The sequence below is a fragment of the Lithobates pipiens genome, unplaced genomic scaffold (genome assembly GCF_037356315.1).
Source record: "Lithobates pipiens isolate NorthernLeopardFrog02 unplaced genomic scaffold, aLitPip1_a1.2 Scaffold_18, whole genome shotgun sequence".
Classification (NCBI taxonomy): Eukaryota; Metazoa; Chordata; class Amphibia; order Anura; family Ranidae; genus Lithobates; species Lithobates pipiens.
In genome coordinates this window covers 328,675,190-328,694,886 of record NW_027507758.1, presented here as the reverse complement: position 1 = coordinate 328,694,886, position 19,697 = coordinate 328,675,190, and the positions used below count along the sequence as shown (strand labels likewise).

At 41.4% G+C, this 19,697-nt stretch overlaps 1 protein-coding gene across 2 annotated transcripts in view; it reads left to right on the top strand.

Moving 5' to 3' along the window:
- Positions 1-3,656, top strand: part of RWDD2A (RWD domain containing 2A) — a 36,505-nt gene extending 32,849 nt beyond the window's left edge. For both annotated transcript variants that reach the window (XM_077487323.1, XM_077487322.1), the window contains one exon: positions 2,936-3,656. In XM_077487323.1, the coding sequence (XP_077343449.1) occupies positions 2,936-3,601 (666 nt within the window). In that variant the 3' untranslated portion in view covers positions 3,602-3,656. The remainder of the gene's footprint in view (positions 1-2,935) is intronic.
- Positions 3,657-19,697: the final 16,041 nt, after the last annotated feature.

Here is a 19,697-nt window from a genome sequence, read left to right as displayed (position 1 = left end):
CCCCCTGATGCGCACACAGACACACCCACACATGCGCGCACTTTCTGTGTGTATGTTAAGCTGTGTGGGACAGGTGGCAAATTGGAGTACATGCACACTAGAGGCTGGAAAATTGGTGAGTAAGGGAACTGGTGCAGCTGCCTTGATGGGTAATGATCAGGCTGCATTGATGGTCACTGATGAGGCTGAATTGATGGGTACTGGTGAAGCTGCATTGATAGACACTGATGAGGCTGTGCTGATGGGCACGGGTGAGGCTGCATTGATGGACACTGGTAAGGTGTGCTGCAGGACACTGGTGAGGCTGCATTGATGGGCACAGAGATGAAGAGGTGTAGCCTAAAGATAAAGGGTGTGGTTTACAGATGACAGGGTGGGTCTTAAACAGGAAGGGGTGTGGCATTGACTGTAAGGCGTGGGTCATATTTAAATTAGGAAGTTTAGCCAGGCCTAGGGCAGCACAAAACCTAAATACATCACTGGGTTAGGTCCAATGAGGTGTGTGCCACCTTGTGGTCTTATCTCTTTTATTTACAATTGACACTTTTACTGAGTGCTGGTAGTATAGCTATCATTATATTCCCGGCACTCTGACAGGAGAGACACTGCTTGCTTATAAAGCAGCAGCTCTGCCCATCCCTTTCCTATATTCACTGCTCCCCTTGTCTGGCATGTTACGTGCTGTTTGACAAATCGGGCTTTGCCGTTTGGTAATCTGAAGTATGATCCCTCCGTGGGTGTTGTACTTTAATATATTCATATGTGTCCTTATCAATTACCCCATTTATATAGGCCTCGTTGATCAGGGTTAAAAACGTATTCTGAAAGCCCAACATTTTATCTTCAGTTATAGGCCTATACCACTGCATGCTTTTCAATATATCCCAGCACATGTTTCTATATTGTAAAGTGTTCATGATCACCACATTCCTGCCTTTATCAGACGGTTTGATGATTATTTGAGAATTGTTGCTCAAAGATGTTAGTACCTGTCTTTGTTGAGGACTAAAATCATCCCTAGCCAGGGGTCCTTTCGGAATCTTACATTTTTCGATGTCGGAACTGATTTGAGTAAGAAAATCCCATGCATTCGGATTGGATTGAAGTGGGGGGAATTTATTAGACTTCTTCTTTAGAGAGGGGGCTGGGAGAGGTAACTGTGGGATGGAGGCCTGAACAGGCGGGTCCGGGGGAGAGAGCGGCGAGGATGGTTGGTCCTCGTCATCCTCACATCCAGGGTCGGCCTGCTCAGTATTCTAATTTTTCTCCAACAGTTGCGTTAAGTCTTTCTGTGCTCAAAAACAGTAAAGTCTTTCCAAAGGTCAGAGACACCTTTTTGTCTCTTTTAATTTTTTGTCGATCCTTATCAAAAATTTATTTGTATGTAAGCTTGCGTGTGAACAGATTTAAAGAGGAAGTAAACCCTGATGGCTTTTACTTCCTTTTTTTGTTCCCTGCAAATTAAAAGAATAATGTGCTAGTATGCATCGCATGTCTTTTATCACATTTTGTAATTTTTAGATTAAAATAGTGGTTTTTAAATAAAAAAATATACACAATTAACATTCTGGAGAGAAAATACAGAGGGTGGTTTACTAATTGATTTGAGGGTTCACTTAAAGCGTCACTAAACCCACATCATAAAAAAACTCTCAATAAATGGTATATTACATACTGTTTGATACTATGAGATTCCTTTTCAGAATTCTGCAAAAAACCTGGTTGATCCTGTTGTCTATCTCCCCCGTCTGTCCCCGATTCAGATAGGGATTTTTCAGCTGTTAGTGGCAACTCTGCACATGCTCAGTTTTCAGTGAGTTTATATGTTGAGCATTTCCTTCGATGGTTCCATGGTAAATGACTTCCATGGTAAATGACAGCCCACTCCCACCCTCCTCCCCCTAATCAGCTAAACACAATGGGGGTGGGATATTACATGTAGATTAATGGAGTCTTCATCTCCCTGTTATTCTAAGACTGCTTTCACACCACACCGCTGATAGCGGCGGCGGTAAAACGCCGCTATGTTTAGCGGCGTTTTACCGCCGGATTTGCGGCGCATTTCGGCCGCTAGCGGGGCGCTTTTACCCCCTGCTAGCGGCCGCGAAAGGGTTAAAACCGCCGGCAATACAGCGCTGCCCCATTGATTTCAATGGGCAGCAGCGGTGGAGGAGCGGTAAACACACCGCTCCTTCCCCGCTCCAAAGAAGCTGCTGGCAGGACTTTTTTCTGACGTCCTGCCAGCGCACCGCTGTAGTGTGAAAGCCCTCAGGGCTTTCACACCACAGACAATGGTGCAGCTTCTTTAGGGCGTTTTTCAGGCGCTATTTCTAACGCTATAGCGCCTGAAAAACGCCCTGGTGTGAAAGGGGTCTAAGACACAGGCTGGGGGGGGGCGTGACACAGCCCAAATTCCGCCCGCACCATATTATTTCCACAAAATAATAAATATTTGATTTCAAATATATATTTGTATGCCAATTTAAAACTGTTTATTGCTATTAATTATTTTTACTCTGTATTTTAAAGGGTTTTTTTTTTGCACATGTGACCAGCAGCAGAGGACTAGAAGCTCCTCCTGCTTATGTTTCCCTGCAGACAGGTTGGGGAAGATCTGGGTCATGTGACAGCTGTATATCAATTAGTAAAAAAGGTACTTTGGATGTTTTTTTATTAAAATAAGTACAGTGCCATCATCCACATACAGAAATAGAAGGGAAAATGTAAATTAAACACTGTGTGTTTACTATCACTTTAATATACTGTGTGAAGATTGTATTCAATTATTCAGCCATAAGAAAATACATTCTTGTTTCTTATTTCATTTGTACACGGTCGGATAACTGAAGTGAAAATTCACACTGGCTTTTTCATGCTTCTGACTGATCTCAGTGTGTCATTATGACTGACATAACAACCAGTTTTGTACCCATAGGTGAAGGCTGAAATGCATGTGACGCTTCCTCACAGTTACCCTACAAAAGAGCCACAGTTGTTTGTCCGATCAGATTTTTTAGAAAAGCAGCAGCATAATGATCTCAACAAATGCTTGTCATCCTTCATCACTTCTTTAGACCGTGGGGACCTGTGCATCATGAACGCCATACAGTGGCTGAAAGACAACCTTCCCTCTTTCATACAGAGCACCAAGCACAGTACCGAGCCTGAATCAGACCTGAAAAGAGTTAGCACTTTCCATCGAATGTGGATTTACAGCCACCATATATATCGCCAGGAATTAAAGAAGAAGATCTTGGATTTTGCTAAGCGCTTGAATCTGACCGGTTTCTGTTTGACAGGAAAGCCAGGCATTATATGTGTAGAAGGGGAGAAGGATCAATGTGAAGAGTTCTGGCGAGACATCCGCTATCCTAATTGGAAGCATATCTCCTGCAAACATGCTGAGACCATGGAAGTAACCGGCACCATAGATAACTTGCGCCTGTTCTCTTCCTTTGAAGAACTGACATTTGCTGCTCATGGAGACTATGGACTCAGGAATGATTATCACATGGACCTTGGGCAGTTCTTTGACTATCTCAAACAGCATCAAAGTGAGCACATTTTTCAGATACTGTTTGGCATTGAGGGGAGAGCCTGACCAACCCAAACATATTTATGGTTGTTTCCAGAATAAAAATTGGTTATCGCCCAAATGACTGTATGTTTGTTGTTATAACACATTCTTCAACAGTAGTACAATGCGGGAACCACTAAACAAGTCATGTTTTCCGGATATCTAAATCAAATCATGGAACGATAAGATGCTTATGTCTCAGATGGTGGGCAGGTGTACTAGTAGGAGAAAACTGAATGACCTCTTCCTTAAAGTGATTGTAAGTGCATTTTTTTTAGCACTGTCACTTAGTGTCAGATTTGTCCCCCGCAATGTCAGTCCTGCTAAAAATCGCTGATCGCTGCCATTACCAGTAAAAACAATTAAAAAAAGAGTCCATACAGCTATCCCATAGTTTGTAGATGCTATAACTTTTGCGCAAACCAATCAATATACACTTATTGGGATTTTTTTTACCAAAAATATAAGAATACATATTGGCCTAAATTAATGAAGAAATTTTTTTAGATGTGTTTAATAGCAGAAAGTAGAAAATATTGTTTTTATTTTAAAAATTGTCAGTCTTTTTTGTTTATAGAGCAAAAAATAAAAAACGTAGAGGTAATCAAATACCACCAAAAGAAAGCTCTATATGTGGGGAAAAAAAGAACATCATTTTTATTTGGGTACATCATCGCACAACCGTGCAATTGTCAGTTAAAATAACGCAGTGCCGTCTCGCAAAAAATGGCCTGATCATTAAGGGGGCACATCCTTTTGGGGCTGAAGTGTTTATTGCAAAGAATGCATTAAAATGGTTGTAAAGGCAGAAGTTTTTTTTTATATTCTGCCTTCTGTGTGCAGCAGCCCCCCTAATACTTACCTCAGGTCCATCTCTATCCAATGATTTCCACAACGGTCTCAGCCATCCGAGATTCTCCCTCCTGATTGGCTGAGACGCAGCAGTGGCGCCATTGGCTGCTTCTGCTGTCAATCAAAGTCAGCTAGCCAATCAGGGGAGAGAGGGGACAGGGCCGGGTAAGGGCTCTGTGTCTGAATGGACACAGGGAGCTGTGACTTGGCTTGGGTGCCCCCTTAGCGAGCTCCTTGCTGTGGGGGCACTGAACAGGAGGGAGGGGCCAAGAGCACGGGCTGCTCTGTGCAAATCCACTGCAACAGAGCAGGTAAGTATAACATGTTTTTTATTATTGGAAAAAAACAAGCCTTTAAAGCGGAGGTCCACCCTAAAGGGGACCTTCCACTCATCGGAACCCTCCCCCCCCTCCGGCGCCACAATTGGCACCTTTCAGGGGGAGGGGGGTGCAGGTACCTGTACAGTACAGGTATCTGCACCCACTTCCTGGATAGCTCTCTGCGGAAAGGGGCGTAGATTACGCCCCTTTCCGAAAGTTTCCCGCTGCCTGCTGGGAAACACACAGATCCCAGAGGCAGCGGGTCCATCCTTATTGCGCAGCGCGACTCGCGCATGCGCAGTAGCGAACCGGGAAATGAAGCCGAAAGGCTCCACTTCTTGATTCCCATACCCAAGATGGCGGCGGCAGCACTCGAGAGACGATCGAGAGATCGGCTTTGGGTGCCGACATCGCGGGCGCGCTGGACAGGTAAGTGTCACTATTTTAAAAGTCAGCAGCTGCAGTATTTGTAGCTGCTGGCTTTAAAAAAAAAAAAAACGTGGACTCCCGGCGGACTCCCGCTTTAAAATCACTTTAAGGTAAAAAACCTGGAGACTTTACTACGCTTTTAATGATGAAGTCCCGCCTACTTTCGGGGACGCAACGCGTACGGACCACGTGACCTAAGCCGTGACGTCATCCGCAAGCTGCTATACTGATCCATGCATGGACGCTGTGCTATATTTGTTTTCATGCCCAGCACTCAGCACTGGAGATCAGTGCACCAGAATGTGAGTGTATCTCTTTCATTTCTGTTTTAAAATAAATTTGTTTAAACGGAGAGCACTAGATTTTGTTCTTTATGTTTTTATATGGAATCACATTAACTTGAGGATACTGAAAAGGATTCAATCTTTGAGCACAACCGCTATATCTACTGAATGCTGTGATTAACCCATGATGGGAACATGCGTTTTCTGACCTGTCTGTTAAATCAGGGGTCCATATTTTGAGGTGAGAGTCCATCTTGCTTATTGGTGAAGGAATCACATCATCACTTGTTTTGTCGATTGAAGGCACACTGCACAAGCGGATCTTTTCCTTGACAACTTTACTTGTTTTTTTCTATCTATGGACTTTTGTTTTTAGATGCACTAATAGAGTGTCACTTTATTATTCACTTATATTATTTATCTATGCGCTGTACTGTTACTTTTTTACGCTTTTAATATGCCCTAGCTGCTTTGCCCATTTATGGGCTCTCCTCTGCCACCTTCCCTTAGTCATGGTTTATTGTTATAACATTTCTTCCTGCTAATTATAATCAATATTTCATGAGTCTGTACAGGTATAAATAATCAAAACCAGAGTATAGTAAGAGTAAAATAAAATCCGTATTTTACTATTCTTTAGTACAGTATTAGAATTCTCAATTGTTGAATTTAAAGGATTATTTTCTCTAATGTAGCTAATTTAACTAAACTGTAATCAAGTCTGTGTATGAGGAGGCATCATGGGATGCCAGATCTAACAATATTTTAAAACATGTCTGAAGCCTACAAATGATCTAGCAAAAATAAATTACTTAAAATTGGTGTATCTAAACATGGGCTTAGACATCTCATTTGAGTGATTTTAAATGAAAGAATAAAAAAAAAATGTTAAACTTACCTGCTCTGTGCAATGGTTTTTCACAAAGCAGCCCCGAGCCTCTTCTTTTTGAGTCCCCCTCTGGCGGTCCTGGCTCTTCACCCTTGCCGAGTGCTCTCAATAGCGAGGCTGTCACTCCAGAGCCACGTTCTGTATGTCCATTCACAAAGAGCGTGGCTCGGCCTTTCCCCCGGTTCTCGCCTCATTGGCTCACTGGCTGTGATTGACAGCAGCAGGAGCCAATGGCTTAAGAATGTATTAAGGTAAAAAAAACCTTGAGCCTTTACAATGAATTGTATATAGGACCTTTAAATGTTACCTTCTCAAAGTGCCTTACAAAAGAAAAACAAGAGATGCACAAAAAAGGAACTATTAGGTGAACACTTGTCAAGGGATATAAATGGCTTTCATGTTTTGATCTGAAAGTGTTTAAAAGGTGAATGTCTGTTCTACCTAGGAAGAGTTTTGGGGATACCAGGATAATGTCCCTCATAGATTGTAGATGGGTTTGAGGGACAAACAAAAGACCAGATTTAGAGAAGGGAAGGTTACAAGGGGGAGGGGGGCAGTAGGGTGATAAAAGTTCAGACAGATAAAGGGGTGCTAAACCATGCAGAGCCTTATAGAACATGAGGATTTTTAAATCAATGCAAAACCTGACAGGTGGCCAGTGCAAGGACTAAACAAGCAATATGATCACTTGCACTAGACCTAGTGAGGATTCTGGCTGACAAATTCTGTACATACTGTAGTCTGTTTAATGTCATAAAAGGTACCTCAGCAAGTAGAGCATTACAGTAGTCAAGTAGGGAGAACACAAATGTAATGATCAGCTTTTCAGCCATAGTGTTACATAGTTACCAAGGTTGAATAAAGACACCAGTCCATCCAGTTCAACCTGAGTGTCTACAATTGTCCCTATCCCTGTACATTGCACACTATGATAACATAGGACATAGTCAAGTGATATTTCTCAAGTGGAGAAAGATTGTCTCTGCACATTGTGTACATGTGGATCAAATGTTAAGCTAGCACCAATGTCATCCCTGATTTCAGTTTCAATTTAGACTAAAGTTAAAGTTCAGTACCATCATCAGATAGAGACTTGAACAATTTCTAAAACTCCACGTATGGTAACGTAAGAGCTTGTGGGCTACAGTGCCAAATGCAGAACTCAGGTCAAGAAGAATAAAAATTGATAAAGAGCCAGAATCACATGACCCGAGTGTTTTCACATGGCTTGATGTATTAGAACATTATCTATTTCAAGAGTGTTTTTTTTTTTTGGGTCTATGGGGCATAAATGGTGTACCTGTAGCAATAAAATAATAATAAGGGGGCCCGCCCCCTTAGCATATTGCTACACCGTCTTGCTTTCTAGGAAAGTCGGCCACCACGTCCTTAACAGATGACTCATTAGCTCCCCAGCAGGTTCCTGCTGACAGCTGAATGTAAAGAAAACATGCTGCCAATTAAAAGTTATGAAAAAAACAGCGTGGGGTCCCCCCCATTGGGTGGCCCCATCCCCTTGTGACGTCATGCATGCTCCTGGCCAATGATGTCACAATTAGCTATTTAATAACTGTCAGAGGGTGAAGCAGGCAGTCAAGTCCAGCGGTGCGGCAAGCATCGAGATTGTTGTTGGATCTACTTGGGGGGGGGGGGGGGGGGACATTTAAAAAAATATATATATGTTAACGGAATTGTCAAAATCTGTGTGTGTGTTTTTATTTATTTTTGAAAAGTTTTTTGGTGAATGAGTAGGGATACAAATGTATCCTTTACTCATTCACATGGGGGGCGGGATCTAGGGGGCCCCTTGTTAGAGGGGACTTCCAGATTATAAGCCCCCCACCCACAGCCCCCACAACCTTAGGCCAGGGTTGTGGGGAAGAGGCCCTTGCCCCATCAACATGGTATGGTTCAGGAGGGGGGGTGCTAGCTCATCCCCTCCCTTTTCTGACCTGCCGGGCTGCATGTTTGAATAAGGGTCTGGTATGGATTGGGAGGGACTCCACGCAGTTTTCTTTTTCTTTATCTTTTTAATTGCCGGCATGTTTTCTTTACATTCAGCTGTCAACGGAGAACCTGCTGACTGCTGATGAGTCATCCGTCATTAACCACTTCCCGACCGGCGCACGTCGATGTACGTCGGCAGAATGGCATGGGCAGGCATATTGGCGTACAGGTACGTCCATTTTAATATACCGCCCTGCCATCGCGTGCGCACCGCCGGTCGGGACCCCCGTGAGTTCGGTCGCGGGTCCCGCAGACTCGATCGCCACAGGGATACCCGTGATCATCTCATGGGGCGGCTGAACAGAGAGATGCCATTGTAAATAGCATTCCCCCGTTCTGCCTAGCAACAAGTGACGTTGATCTCTACTCCATGTGATTGGAGCAGAGATCAGTGTTCACTAACACAAAGCCCAGCCCCCCACAGTTAGTAACACGCCCCTAGGAACACTTAACCCCTACACTGCCACCCCCTGGTTAACCCCTTTACTGCCAGTGTCATTTACACAGGAATCAATGCATTTGTATAGCATTGATTGCTGTATAAATGACAATGGTCCCAAAAATGTCCGATGTGTCCGCCATAATGTCGCAGTCACAATAAAAATCGCTGATCGCCGCCATTACTAGTAAAAAAAAAAATGAATAAAAATGCCATAAAACTATCCCCTATTTTGTAAACGTTATAACTTTTGCGCAAACCAATCAATAATCACTTATTGCGATTTTTTTTTACCAAAAATATGTAGAAGAATACGTATCGGCCTAAACTGAGGGAAAGAAATGTTTTTTTATATATTTTTGGGGGATATTTATTATAACAAACGGTTTTTCAAAATTGTCACTCTATTTTTGTTTATAGCGCAAAAAATAAAAACCGCAGAGGTGATCAAATACCACCAAAATGAATCTCTATTTGTGGGAAAAAAAGGTTTTGTTTGGGAGCCACGTCGCACGGCCGCGCAATTGTCAGTTAAAGTGACGCAGTGCCGAATCGCAAAAAGTGGTCTGGTCTTAAGCCAGCAAAATGGTCCGGTCTGAAAGTGGTTAAGGATGCGGCAGCTGGTTTTCTGGTCCCCCCGAGCAACCAGCTATCGGAGGGGGGACCCCCACACTGTTTCTGACAAATACCGCATGTGATACCGCCAGCAAAACTCTGGTGATTAATATTGCATGTTTCCGTTCCATTTGTGAATTGGACTTAGGAGCTTACTGCATGTTTTTTTGGCAATATTTACAGGCACATTTAAAATTTTGCCATAAATACCACATAATCATCAAAACTTTTGTGGGTGACTTTGACTTTTACTGCATGAAATAATTTATGCAAACGAGTCACGTGACCATGTTATCGCTAAACGTTCGGTAAAGCTATCAGTAAACATTAGTGAATTGACCCCAATCTAACAGAAAAGTTCTGGGCTTCACTAAACACTTTTTCAATATTTTGTATATTATTTTGTAAATTTCATCACAATGGCATGTACAGGCACAAGCACGTACATGTACGTGCTTGCCTTCCAGCGGGTGGGGGGTCCGATCGGACCCCCTCCCGCTGGATGCGGCGGTCTGTTTTGCTTCAGGAGCGATCCGGGATGAGGGGATGGCCGTTGGTTTCTGGCCACCCCCTCTCAATTGTTCCTGGCGAATGAGAAGCTTCCCCCGCTGTGTATAATAAACACAGGCAGGGAGGAAGTGATGTCATTCTCCTCGGGGCGGTCTTTTTGACCGGACTACGAGGAAAAGAGTCAAAGTAAGTGTGCACCAACACTACACTAACATGTAGGCACCCATAGGCACACATAGAGCTAGGTACCCCAATATACTACCCAATAATGGTTTTAACTCCCTGATTGCCCCTAGTTAACCCTTTCACCCCCTTTTGCCAGTGTCACTAAGCGATCATTTTTCTGATCGCTGCATTAGTGTCACTGGTGCCGCTAAGTAGCTAATTATTTTTTTAGGTTCACCGCCAAGTTTTTATAGCGCTAGGTACCCCGATATACTACCCAATAATGGTTTTAACCCCATGATTGCCCCTAGTTAACCCTTTCACCCCCTTTTGCCAGTGTCACTAAGCGATCATTTTTCTGATCGCTGCATTAGTGTCACTAGTGCTGCTAGGTAGCTAGTTATTTTTTTAGGTTCACCGCCAGGTTTTTATATCGCTAGGTACCCCCATATACTATCCAATAATGGTTTTAACTCCCCAATTGCCCCTAGTTAACCCTTTCACCAGCGATCACCATATAAGTGCCACTGGTGACGCTGGTTAGCCAGTTAGTTATTTAGGTTCCCCGTCAGGTTTTTATATAACGCCAGGGACCCCCATTCACTACCTAATAAAGATTTTAACCCCCTGATTGCCCCTAGTTAACCCTTTCACCAGTGATCACAGTATAAGTGTTACGGGTGACTCTGGTTAGTTTGCTTTTTATAGCATCAGGGCACCCACCATTTATTACCCAATAAAGGTTTAACCCCCTGATCACCCGGCGGGTGATATCAATTAGGTTTTAGGGTCAGGGTCTGCGTCGCCCCAGGCAGCCCTAGGTTAGTGCCAGTACCGCTAACATCCACACGCAAAGCATACACCTCCCGTAGTGGTATAGAATCTGAACAGATCAAGATCTGATCTGATCAGATCTATACTAGCGTCCCCAGCAGTTTAGGGTTCCAAAAAAACGCATTGTTAGCGGGATCAGCCCAGATACCTGCTGGCACCTGCGTTTTATCCCTCCGCCCAGCCCACCCAAGTGCAGTATCGATCGATCACTGTCACTTACAAAACACTAAACACATAACTGCAGCGTTCGCAGAGTCAGGCCTGATCCCTGCAATCGCTAACAGGTTTTTTTTGTAGCGTTTTATATTTAAATGCGGAAGGCAGTGCTTGGTTTTCGGGGTCCCGTACGTGGTTAGACTCCCAAAAAGTCCCTCACATGTGGTATCCCCTTACTCGGGAGAAGCAGCAGAATTTATTTTGGGGTGTAATTGCACTTATGCCCATAGCATGTGTGAGCAATATATCATTTAGTGACAACTTTGTGCAAAAAAAAAAAAAAAATGTAATATTCCTGCAACTTGTGGCAAAATATAAAATATTTCATGGACTCAACATGCCTCTCAGTAAATAGCTTGGGGTGTCTACTTTCCAAAATGGGGTCATTTGGGGGGGTTTTGTGCTATTTTGGCATTTTATGGCCTTCGAAACTGTGATAGGTAGTGAGGAGTGAAATCAAAAATTTGCACCCTTAGAAATCCTGAAGGCAGTGATTGGTTTTTGGGGTGCCGTACGCGGTTAGACTCCCAAAAAGTCCCACATATGTGGTATCCCCGTACTCAGGAGAAGCAGCAGAATATATTTTGGGGTGCAATTCCACATATAACTATGGCATGTGTGAGCAATATATCATTTAGTGACAACTTTTTGTAAACTTTTTTTTTTTTTTGTTTCATTATTCAATCACTTGGGACAAAAAAAAATATTCAATGGGCTCAACATGCCCCTCAGCAATTTCCTTGGGGTGTCTACTTTCCAAAATGGGGTCATTTGGGGGGTGGGGGGTTTGTGTTAATTTGGCATTTTATGGCCTTCGAAACTGTGATAGGTAGTGAGGAGTGAAATCAAAAATTTGCACCCTTAGAAATCCTGAAGGCAGTGATTGGTTTTCGGGGTGCCGTAAGCGGCTAGACTCCCAAAAAGTCCCACATATGTGGTATCCTCGTACTCAGGAGAAGCAGCAGAATATATTTTGGGGTGCAATTCCACATATAACTATGGCATGTGCGAGCAATATATCATTTAGTGACAACTTTTTGTAAACTTTTTTTTTGTCATTATTCAATCACTTGGGACAAAAAAATATATTCAATGGGCTCAACATGCCCCTCAGCAATTTCCTTGGGGTGTCTACTTTCCAAAATGGGGTAATTTGGGGGGGTGTTTGTACTGCCCTGCCATTTTATCACCTCAAGAAATGAGATAGGCAGTCATAAATTAAAAGCTGTGTAAATTCCAGAAAATGTACTCTAATTTGTAGACACTATAACTTTTGCGCAAACCAATGAATATACGCTTATTGACATTTTTTTTTACTAAAGACATGTGGCTGAATAAATTTTGCCCTAAATGTATGACTAAAATTGAGTTTATTCGATTTTTCTTATAACAAAAAGTAGAAAATATATTTTTTTCTCGAAATTTTCGGTCTTTTTCCATTTATATCGCAAAAAGTAAAAATCGCAGAGGCAATGAAATACCATCAAAAGAAAGCTCTATTTGTGGGAAGAAAAGGAAGGACGCAAATTTCGTTTGGATACAACATTGCATGACCGCGCAATTACCAGTTAAAGCAGTGCAGTGCGAAATTGTAAAAAAACCTCTGGTCCTTAGGCTGTTAATTGGTCCGGGGCTGAAGTGGTTAAAAATCATGCTAAGCTTGGTTTCCAAAGAGGAGCTTCTTTTGGGTGACAAACATGCATAGGGCAGCTCATTGAAGCGAATAGATTGCCCTATGCTTGACACGCAAAAATGCATGTAAATCTCACTTTCAGAATCGCAGCTGAGAACGGGGCCTTAAGGTAATCAGAACCTTTGAACAACAAGTATGCAGGATAAGATCAAATAACAGTTGATGTCATTGACAGATGAAATCAGATTATGTACAAAGGAATCATACATACACATATAATACTCCCTATCTCTGCAGTAATATGAGCAAAGGCCATCAAACCGGACCAAGTAATCCTCAAGGATTTATTGAGTAGGATGATTCCACTACCTGTCGCAAATCAAATGTAACAAACATTTCTTAGATAGGATACTGAATGCATTTTATGTATAAATACTAGAAGAACCAAATCAAGCGAAAACATTCAGAAAGCTGTGTACAGGAAGAGAGAATCCTCTGGACACATGGGATAGGATAATGATGGACTCAGGATCTGAATTTTTCACATTTTATAATGTGTTGATTATTCCGCAGATCAGTGAAAACAGTCCACATTTGCTAGTCACCATTCCAAGCCATCTATGCTGCTTTTGTATTTGTTGCATATTTTAAGACATATTTTACTTCATTTATAATTGTTTCAAATAAATGACTTAGAGCATTTTGGTATGCTGAATGTTGGGTTAAAAAAAAAGAAGTCAGCATACTTTTCCAACATGTAACACTTCTCAACTACAAAATTGAGTGCCTGTTATAGCAAAATATTCCCTTACCATGATTAATGTACTTTTAGTAACATAAACATTTTTTAACTCGGCCATCATTATTGTTGGCTGCTTTGGTTTTTGACAGTTCCAAAAAGTTATTTAACTTCTTCATTCCATTGGAGTTTTTCCATTGGGTAAAGAGGCCGTCTGGTATTGTCACAACTAAGCATCATGGCTTTAAACATTTTGGCCAAACTTGCACATTGATCCACATAATATATCTAAATGTGCTTGTAACCAAAGGTAAAGTATACAAAAGAGAGTGCAGCTGTCACATTTCCTACATCATTATTCTGAGCAGATTGAACATTTAGCAAAAATGATAGGTTCTGCAACACTTGGCATTACAACTTTACATTACAAGTAATTACAGTGAGTTGGAAGAACCAAACATCTGCCCTGACCAAGAGTGGATGTAACAATATAGCTATGGTTCTAATTGACACATTGTCACTTGCCAGGTCTGCTGCAGTATTCTGTGAAACGTGGCAGTCCTGAAGGGCCAACTGCAATATACAAAACAATTTTGTGAGATGGGGAATTTTATTAGCCACTTGAAAAGCATTTATTTTGTTTCTTCGATGGATGGCAGTATGTGACATTTTGACTTTATATGTTGATTCTGAACATTTTACATTGTGTCATAAACTAAAGTGATGCATCACTAATATGTGATTTAAAAGCTGTGTTGAGATTCTGACCCTTTTATTGAAAACAATGTGATTTCCATTGTCATGCAATTCTGTTTGACTCAAGTCACATCTGAAATCACACTAGCATGAACCAGGACCAAAATGCTCCCGTATGACAGTCTAAACCAGTGTTTCTCAACCTTTTTTTAGTCAAGGCAACCTTTAAAATTTTGAACAATCTTGAGGCACCCCATTCTAAAATGTAAAAATTTAAACCAATAGATTTGCATAACGTAGCAACAGCCACATGCATAGGACACCCAACATTAGCAGTGATTTATTTTTCCAAAGCAAATACACCTTTGCACACTGGTACTGATTAGTATTCCAATGTTTCTCTTCTCCCTCAGTTTCTCTCCCTCACTCAGCTAATCTGACCCTGGTGCTGAAGGGAAAGGACAGGTGCTAGACATCCTCCTTATCAACCAATGACATCATTGGTTGTTAGGAGACTGGTGTCAGGGCACCCCTGAAGACACCTGAAGGCACCCTAGTCTAAACAAGTCTCAAATGCAGTTACTATATAATGCACAATCCTCTTAAAGTAAACAAAAAAAACCTTTACCTTCCCTGCCCCAAACAGTGCAGCTTACAGTGGGAGGTTTTCTGCAAGCTTTCAATACAGAAAGCAGTGGGCAGGACTGTGTGTGACCACCAGGTGCTGGTTGACATTCTAGAGGTTTGTGACTCTGCACTGATCGTCTTGATCTGTCAGGCTTGGGAACACAGCAGCGGGTTTGAAGTTGTGTCTTGGGGGGGGGCTTGGTAAAAATGTGTTTACCAAGCTGCCCCCTGTAGTACAGTGAATATGGGCAGTGATCGCTCCTATACAGCTGATACATAGTAAACTGTGTATCAGACTGTCATTTTATGAATGAATGAGAAATCTCTATACAGATTCCTCATTCAAGTAAAGTGCTGCAGAGAAAAGAGACTTCAGTCCCTTTCTCTATCTCAAAAAAGAGATATGGGGGTCTGTTTAGACCTCTGTTATCTCACCAAAGACCCCCTCTCGAAAAACAAAAAAAACTGTAAAAAAATATAAATAGTAAAAATATATATAAAAAATACACAAACATAGCAAGACCCCCCCCCCAGGTCCGCCCACACTCACCCCTCCACAGCTCCCTCAGCTTCTCCTCCCGGCCAACCCGATCTGTCCTGATTAGCCAGGAGGAGAAGCCAATAGTGAATATTAATTTGCTATTGTCATAAGTGGGTGGGTTTGGGGTGCAATGCTCTCTACCCTGAGCCCAACCTTTTTCAAGCTAATTAGAGCTTCAGGTTCTAATCATGTGGCTTGAAAAAAAAACCTCATATAAAAGGTATGAGTCCGGCAACCTGCAGGGGGTGGCGACCAAGCACCCTTAATGTACTGGCTCCTGATAAGACCACTTTCTCATGCAGTGGACTCTGTCAAGCAGATTCACCTGCTCAGGGGGGATCTGTCTGCCGATCCCCGCTGAGCAGGCGGATGACAGGTCTGTGTCCGCTCCTTATAAACCCTCTTATGCAGAGAGGACACGCACACAGCCCACTGTTCTCTATGGGGTGGTCAAACGGCTTGCCTGTCCAGTTCCATTGGATACCATCCAATCTGATCTGCTAAATGGATGGCGCAATTACAAATATTTGTTATTTATGAACTCCATACAGGTTAAGCTTTTATAAGTAGGGATTAATCAGGAATTTTGGTAAAATTAGCTGTGTTTTTTGAGAATATATTGGTTCGATAAACACTTGCGCAAATACCACAGGGTCTAAAAAATCAGTAGCACCTTCTTTTTATTCTAGAGATCATATGCTTTTAGAAAATATATGGTTGGGGTCTTTCACAAATTCTGAAAGCTGTAAGGGAGAAAATGAAAACCTTCAGATTTTTTGAGAAATGTTGATATTTACATTTTTGTCTATGTTCGATTTTCACCATTTTGTAAAAAGGCGCAATGTAAAAAAATATTTTTTTTGTTATTTATTAAATCCATACTGGCTAAGCTTTTATATTTAGTTGGAATTTAGCAGGAATTTTGTAAATTAGCTGTGTTTTTATCTGTTAATGGTTTTAGTGTATTTTTAGCAAAAATATTGTTTTGATAAACATTTGCGCCAGTACCATGGGGCGTAAAAAATAAATAGCACCTTCTTTTTACTCCAGAGGAAACAGCAATCACAGAGAAATTACATTCATTGTAAATCATTGAAAAAAAGAGTCATGAGGGTAGTGCAAGAACACTAAATTTTGAAAGAGCTAACTTTTCTAAACTGCTCTTCATACTACTACTACTAATAAGATATTAAATGGCATCAAATTATAGAAATACTGAAAACTAAGGAAAAATGGAAGTGCTTTAAAAACATATTAAATAACTGCATTAGCCAGTACTTTAGCATAAAAAGGCATATAAAAGAGAAAAAAGGCCTTTAAAAAAATAATGCTGAGGGGCCATCAGCATTCCAACACTACAATGAATGCAATAAAAAATGTAAGAATGCAATCAGGCAAGCTAAAAAAGACCACAATAGATACATAGCGGAGGAGAGTAAAAGAAAAAAAATCCAAATTGTATTACATATATTAATAATAAGAAAGCAAGGTCAAACCATATTGGCCCAATAAAGTGTGGTCAGGGGAAGTTGGTTACAAATGGCAAAGAGAAGGCAACTGTACAAAATGCATTCTTCTCACTTTTTGCAAAGGAAATGGAGGGATATAATAGACAACACAGTGTTGTTAGTAACACAACAGGGAATGCAACCTTGTGGCTAGGAGAAAATAGTGTCCAGAAAATAATTGAAAAACATAATCTAAATAAATCACCAAGACCAGATGGCTTACACCTGAGAGACTCCAAGGAACTTAACCAGGTTATAACCAAACCATTATTCCTCATTTTTAAGGACAGCTAACTGACATGAATGATACCAGATGATTGACAAGAAGCCAATGTGGTACCAATATTTAATATATATACCTGGGAAATACAGGCCTGTCAGTCTAACATCAATAGTATGTAAATTATTGGAGAGGATGATAAGGAACAATGTCCAAGAATTTGCTTATGAAAATAGTATTTTTAGTAGTAATCATCAGGGATTTATGAAAAATTGCTCTTGCCAGACCAATCTGTTAACATTCTATGAGGAAGTGAGTTGTCAGCTAGATAAAAGAAGGGCTGTGGACATGGTGTATTTGGATTTTGCCAAAGCATTAGATACAGTTCCTTATAAGCATTTTATTTACAAACTGAGGTCAGTTAGTATTGACGATTGTGTATGTACCTGGATAGAAAACTGGTTACAGGGGCATGTCCAAAGGGTGATAATAAATAGAATGTACTCAGAATATACTGGATTTGCAAGTGTGGTATCACAAGGCTCTGTTTTGGGACCAATTCTATTTAATTTATTCATAAATATTATAAAGGTGGGTATAAATAGTTACATTTCAGTGGTTGCTGAGGATACAAAACTAACAGGATGTAGAAGCTTTACAAGCAGAGCTCAATAAAATAGAGCTCAATAAAAATAAAGGGATGGGCAACTACATCGCAAAAGTTGAAAAATGTAAGGTATTGCACTTGAGGGCTACAAAATATGAACACAAATCACTCACTAGTGCAAGGACCTTTGGAGGAATCCAGGATGGAAAAAGATCTGGGGGTCCTAGTAGATTACAGGCTCAGCAATGGCATGCAACATGGGGACAAGGCTGCCCCAAAGCACACCCCCATGTTGAGGGCATGTGGACTGGTATGTTTAGGAGGGGGGCGCTCGCCGCCGCCCCCCCTTTCCTGGCCTGCCAGGTTGCATGCTCAAATAAGGGGTTTGATAGGGATTTTGGGGGGGGATCCTACTCTGTTTTTTTTTTAAGTTTTGGCATAGGGTTCCCCTGAAAAGGCAATACCAGACCCTAAGAGCCTTGAATGGATTGGGGGGGGGGGGGAACGCCCCTTTTCCCTAAATGTTCTATTGCTGCCATTCTTTTGTTTACATTTCAGCTCTCAGTGGGGAAGCCCACTGAGAGCTGATGTGTCATCGGTTGTTAAAAAATGCGATGGCTGGCTGGCTTCCCGTCCTGCTCTTTAACAACCAGCTTTTCTTCACACAGAATTCAAGTATGGAGCGAGAATTAAAGCAAACATGTTGCTTTGCCCTGCATAAACAATATATAGTTTAAAGGTTTTTTTTTTTTTTTTTGCAGTGCCATTTTAAAATGTTGCATTGCCTTTTTTTACGACTTGAAAAGTCATGAGCTAGAGTATATTAAGCTTTTATAAGGCAAAACTAGCCAGGATACTGCAACTCAACAGCCTGGATACTGCAACTGATTCTGGGGGAACCTTAAAGAGTAAGTAAACCCTAATGGGTTTACTTCTGCTTTGTCTCCCTGCAAAGGTAAAGCATAATGGACTACTATGCATCGCATAGTAGTCCATTATGTGTCACTTACCTGACACAGGAGCCAGCGATGTCACCGCTGTCCACTGTAGTATGGAGCATCCATCTCCTTCCGGGGGTCACTGCTTCGGCTACTCACAGCGCCGGAGCGGCGATGACGTCACTCCCACGCATGCGCATGGGAGCCGCCACTAACGACATATCGCCATTAGCAGTGGCATGCTGCTAATGGCGATAGTGCGCCTGCGCGCCGCTATCTACGGCGCATGCGCCGTAGACAGCAGTGCATGTCTTTTAGTAAATATCTCCTAAACCGTGTAGGTTTAGGAGATATTTCTTGGACCTACAGGTAAGCCCTAATCTAGGCTTACCTGTAGGTCAAAGTGGTTTGTAAGGGTTTACAACCGCTTTAAATGATTTATTTGACTTAATGTCTATTTTCTCAACACAATTATGCCCCAGTGCATTAAATTCAACAGATGTAGCTTACAAATGATGGTACAGTTATTGAAATATATTGAATTGAATGGTTTAGGTTTGCACAAATAACGCTTTGAAAAATTCCCTGTATCTGTGCATAGTTCTGTTAAATGTGATTGCAGTATTTCATGTGCATCTAAACAGCTGTTGGGAATCTAATCATGATGAGTAGTGATATTATTTGCTCAAAAATAAGTTGAATATCTAATATATACTTACATAGTTACTAATCTTAACAGATATCTTGGTGGGTGGGCTGCGCAATATAAAGTTAGTTTATTGCTTTTTCTGTAGTGTTTGGAATGCAGAGCACACCCTGCATTCAGAAAGCATGAAAAATGTTTACAGAAAAAAAAAAGACGTTATTTGGATGGAACTTAATGATACAGCCCAAACAGCCTCTTAAACAGATGTGAATAGAATTGTCACTGTTGGATCTTAATGAAATTGTTAAATATAACAATTTAATGTAATTGCCACATGTTCAAACACTACTATATTCAGAAAACCAATAAAAAAAAATATAAAAAAAACAAAACACTATTATTATT